The sequence below is a fragment of the Babylonia areolata genome, chromosome 2 (assembly GCF_041734735.1).
Source record: "Babylonia areolata isolate BAREFJ2019XMU chromosome 2, ASM4173473v1, whole genome shotgun sequence".
Lineage (NCBI taxonomy): Eukaryota > Metazoa > Mollusca > Gastropoda > Neogastropoda > Buccinidae > Babylonia > Babylonia areolata.
Window position 1 is genome coordinate 38,169,448 of NC_134877.1, and position 5,000 is coordinate 38,174,447.

A 5,000-nucleotide genomic window follows, 5' to 3' on the forward strand; every position below is an offset into this window, starting at 1 on the left:
TGACACGAACCCATCATAATTATTATGCTCTGTTTCTGTGACATTACTTCCACGCCGCTCATTCCTTTGTCCACATTCCACTCCCCCTCCCCCACCCCACCCCCTCCGCCCCCCACCCCCATCCCCCCTCTCCACCCTCCTCCTCTCTCCATACACAGCCACACAGTGGAGTGATGGCCTAGAGGTAACGCGTCCGCCTAGGAAGCGAGAGAATCTCCGCGCGCTGGTTCGAATCACGGCACAGCCCCTGAAATTTTCTTCCCCTCCACTAGACCTTGAGTGGTGGTCTGGATGCTAGTCATTCGGATGAGACGATAAATCGAGGTCCCGTGTGCAGCATGCACTTGGCGCACGTAAAAGATCCCACGGCAACAAAAGGGTTGTTCCTGGCAAAATTCTGTAGAAAAATCCACTTCAATAGGAAAAACAAATAAAACTGCACACAGGAAAAAATACAAAAAAAAAGGGTGGCGCTGTAGTATGGCGACGCGCTCTCCCTGGGGAGAGCAGCCCGAATTTCACACAGAGAAATCTGTTGTGATAAAAAGAAATACAAATACAAATACACTCCGGTTCGTCTGTCGGCAGTGTGTGTGTGTGCCGTGGAAGCTGCGATACTTAGACTAGAAATGAGTGTGTGGAGGAGGGGGGTAGAGGAGGTGCACGGTAATGCGTGTGTGTGTGTGTGTGTGTGTTGGAGCTCATGTACGTTTATATGTATTTGACTGTGCTTTCATATATGTGAAACTGCATGTCTGGTGCATTTCTGTTATGCATGTGTGGGTGTATGTGTGAATGTGTGTCTTCATTTTTTACATTTATTTGCTTATTTATCACCATTGTTGTCTTATTTATTTATTTATTTATGTTTTATTATTATCATTTTATTAGTATTACTAATATTATTACTACTACCTTTTTCTATATTATAATTATTATTTATTTATTTATTTATTTATTTATGCAAGCTTATCTATTATTTATTCCCCCGTTTTTTTGTGTTTTTTTTGTTTTGTTTTTTTTGTGTGTGTTTTTTTGTTGTTGTTTTTTTGTTTTGTTTTTTTTGTTGTTTTTTTTTGTTTTTTTTCCCAAGGCCTGACTAAGCGCGTTGGGTTACGCTGCTGGTCAGGCATCTGCTTGGCAGATGTGGTGTAGCGTATATGGTTTTGTCCGAACGCAGTGACGCCTCCTTGAGCTACTGAAACTGAAACTGAAACTGTCGGCAGTATCAGCGTCAGCAGTGTATCGCGCTTCTTTTTTATTTAAAAAAAAAAAAATTTTTTACCCCGTAGTGAATACAAATTTCAGTAACTTGGCTTATTAATTAAGGTTACCTCACCATCATGAGCAGAAATCCCGTTTGATGATAGCTGGCTTTTGGTTTATGCGGCCTCGCCTGGTTGCAAGTATGCAGCAGCAGCAGCAGCAGTAGAAACAATAGCAAAAACAACGGCAAGAAAATTGGGGGGGCGGGGGAGGGGGGGGGTATCAAGCACACTGACCCATCGTCTGAAAACTGATCACACTCTTTCTTGCGCGGCAAGGAGACGGAATCAGACATGTCTCCCTCCATTGATCTTCCTTTGGGATCGATAATGTCAGTTTAAATAAATAACCTCCGCCTCGATTTTAAGATCACAACGCCCCTTCAGAAAAGTGTAAAAATAAAAAATAAAATGAATAAAGTGCCTACTGGGAGGTTTGTTTGTGTGAAATGGACGGGTATTGATTAGACTTAGAGCAGAGATCGGACACAGAGAGAAAAGAACGAAAAAAAGGGGGGGAGGGGGGGGGGGGGGGGGGGGGGGTGTGGCGGGGGGGGGGGGGGGGGGGGCGGGGGGGGCGCGGGGCAGAAGGGATAAGCGATGAATTTGAATGGAAATGTGCCACTTCAATGCCACGAGAGGTCTGTGGGTTGGAAATTAATCAATGTTGGTTTTCTTCCTCCTTATTCTTCTGTTATTTGTCGAACATCTTTTTATGACGCTGTATGGATCGTAGATTTGCAAGGAGTGTGAATGTTGTTTGTGTATGGGGTGGTGGTGGGGGTGGGGGAGATGAGTGAGGGGGGTTAGTGGAGGGATGGGAAAGGGAGAGGAGGGGCTGCTTAGTAGAGAGAGACAGAGAGAGAGAGAGAGAGAGAGAGAGAGAGAGAGAGGGAGAGAGGCATGAGTCTGCTGTATTGCGAAGCGCTTTGAGCTGGTTGAATAAACTATATGAATGTATCATTCATGAAATATCCAAACTTTCTTTTTGAGGAAGTGAATCTTAACTGATATACTTATCAGTCAATGACAAACTTATTTAATCATATGTTCCCAACGATCGGCTTTTTCGAACTGTCTTGCGGTCATGTGCCTGTGCCTGTGCAGTTCAACCAAAAAACAAAACAAAAAAAAAAAAAAAGAACTGCAATTTCATAACCAATTTAATTCCACAATTACATGTGAAATCGCTACAGCCGTGTTTATCTGTTCATTCATTTATTTATTTGTTTTGTCCTTAGAGGAATGAAACTGATTAAGATTGTTCGGTTTGACTTAGTTTGAATTGATTTGCCCAAATATGACGACGTTGGAAACCAAAACACATATAAACAAGAGAGGCAATGCCTTCAAGACTCACTTGTGATACACTTAAAAAAAATCCAAGCTTTTTATGTATTGAGTATAATTTCAAAATGTAATGTTTAAGATCAGAAAGATCAGTTTAAAGCAAATTAAGTCCCCTAGATTTATAACAGAGTAATTTCCCTTTTTTTACTATCTGCACCAAAACGTTTGCAAAATAAATAAAACTTCCATGCTTAGCAAAAAAGTTCATGTTTGAACAAAAAATAATAATAATGACTGCTCTTGTTGCTGGGTCAGAATATCAGATCCAAGTGCAAAGTTTAGAGAACACAAAAATATAAATATATAATAGTAAATGCAGTTTGCATATAATTAGGCTTTTTTTTGTGCCCATCCCTGAGGTGCAATGTTGTTTTAAACAAGATGACTGGAAAGAACTGAATTTTTTCCTATCTTTATGCCAAATCTGGTGTCAACTGACAAAGTATTTGCAGAGAAAATGTCAATGTTAAAGTTTACCACGGACACACAGACATACAGACACACACACACACACACACACACACACACACACACACACACAGACACACACACACACACACACACACACACACACACACAGAGACAACCGAACACCGGGTTAAAACATAGACTCACTTGTCTACACAAGTGAGTCAAAAAAAGGGGTGTAGAGGTGGGGGACAGTGAGAAGAGAATAGCGTCATCAGACAGATGGACAGAAAGGAAACGATACAGAAATGCAAGCCTGGCGATCTTGATGGTTTTTTCCCCCTTGTCAATTACACACACAGCGAATCTCAAAACTTGGAGGCAAAATTGCACTGGCTCTCAGTGCTTCAGCCTTGGGGGGCTAGTTGGCCTTTTGGGACCACCCCAACGCCGACTGTCCTAAAACGCCTCTTGGGCGAGAGAGTAGGGATGTAACTTGGGGCAAGACACTCTCCACTGCAATCAAATTCTAGCCCAGATAGTCGGGACAGCACTTACCTCCTCTTCTGTTCTGATGGTCATAGTCGGACATGACTGACTATCATATATCATCATTATTATTATTATTATTATTATTATTATTTTGTTGTTGTTGTTAGTATTGTTAGTATTATTACTATCATCATGGCTTTGTGGTGTGTGTGGCAGGGCCGCACTGACCCCATCAATTATTATTATTATATTATCTTTATCATCATCATCATCAGCATTATTATTATTATTATTATTATTATTATTATTATGATTATGATTATTATGATTATTATTATTATTATTATTATTATTATTATTATTATTATTATTATTATTATTATTATTAATATATCATCGTTATCATCATCATCATCATCATCATTATTATTATTATTATATTATCGTTATCATTATCATTATTATGGTTATTATCATTGCTCTGTGATGTGTGTGTGTGTGTGTGTGTGTGCAGGGCCTCACTGCCCCCCTCAGCATGACCTGGTCAACTGCTGGCCGGCCAGCCCGGCCAACTCCACCCTCACCAGGCCCTGCTCCGACTTTTTGCCCGACGTGCTCTTCCCTCCCGGTGGGTGCAGTCCCCCTTTTTGTTAGTGTTAAGTGGTGTGGTGTGATGTGGGGTGGTGGTGTGATATGGTGTGGTGTGGTGTGGTGTGGTGTGGTGTGTTTTGTTGTGGTGTGGTGTGGTGTGTTATGTTGTGGGTTGGTGTGTTGTGGTGTTGTGTGTTTCTTGTGGTGTGGTGTGGTGTGCTTTGTTGTGGTGTGGTGTGGTGTGTTTTGTTGTGGGTTGGTGTGGTGTGGTGTTGTGTGTTTGTTGTGGTGTGGTGTGGTGTGCTTTGTTGTGGGTTGGTGTGGTGTGGTGTTGTGTGTTTCTTGTGGTGTGGTGTGGTGTGCTTTGTTGTGGTGTGGTGTGGTGTGCTTTGTTGTGGTGTGGTGTGGTGTGCTTTGTTGTGGTGTGGTGTGGTGTGTTTTGTTGTGGTGTGGTGTGGTGTGTTTTGTTGTGGGTTTGTGTGGTGTGGTGTTCAGTGTTTTGTTGTGGTGTGGTGTGGTGTGCTGTGCTTTGTTGTGGGTTGGCGTGGTGTGGTGTTGTGTTGTGTGCTTTGTTGTGGTGTGGTGTGGTGTTTTTTTTTTGTTGTGGTGTGGTGTGTTTTGTTGTGGTGTGGTGTGGTGTGTTTTGTTGTGGTGTGGTGTGGTGTGGTGTGGTGTGGTGTGGTGTGTTTTGTTGTGGTGTGGTGTGTTTTGTTGTGGTGTGGTGTGTTTTGTTGTGGTGTGGTGTGTTTTGTTGTTGTGTGGCTTGGTGTGGTGTGGTTTTGTCTGGTGTGGTGTGGTGTGGTATGGTGTGGTGTGGAGTGGTGTGGTTTTGTGTGGTGTGGAATGGTGTGGGGTGTTGTGGTGTGGTGTGTTTTGTTATGGTGTGGTGTGTTT

General features: G+C 42.4%; 1 protein-coding gene across 1 annotated transcript in view; it reads left to right on the forward strand.

Annotated features, from left to right (window-relative positions):
- The window catches only part of LOC143279437 (corticotropin-releasing factor receptor 1-like), a 183,580-nt gene that overhangs the window by 84,192 nt on the left and 94,388 nt on the right, over positions 1-5,000 (forward strand). Inside the window, exon 2 of the mRNA XM_076583480.1 lies at positions 4,030-4,143. Within this exon, the coding sequence (XP_076439595.1) occupies positions 4,030-4,143 (114 nt within the window). The remainder of the gene's footprint in view (positions 1-4,029; positions 4,144-5,000) is intronic.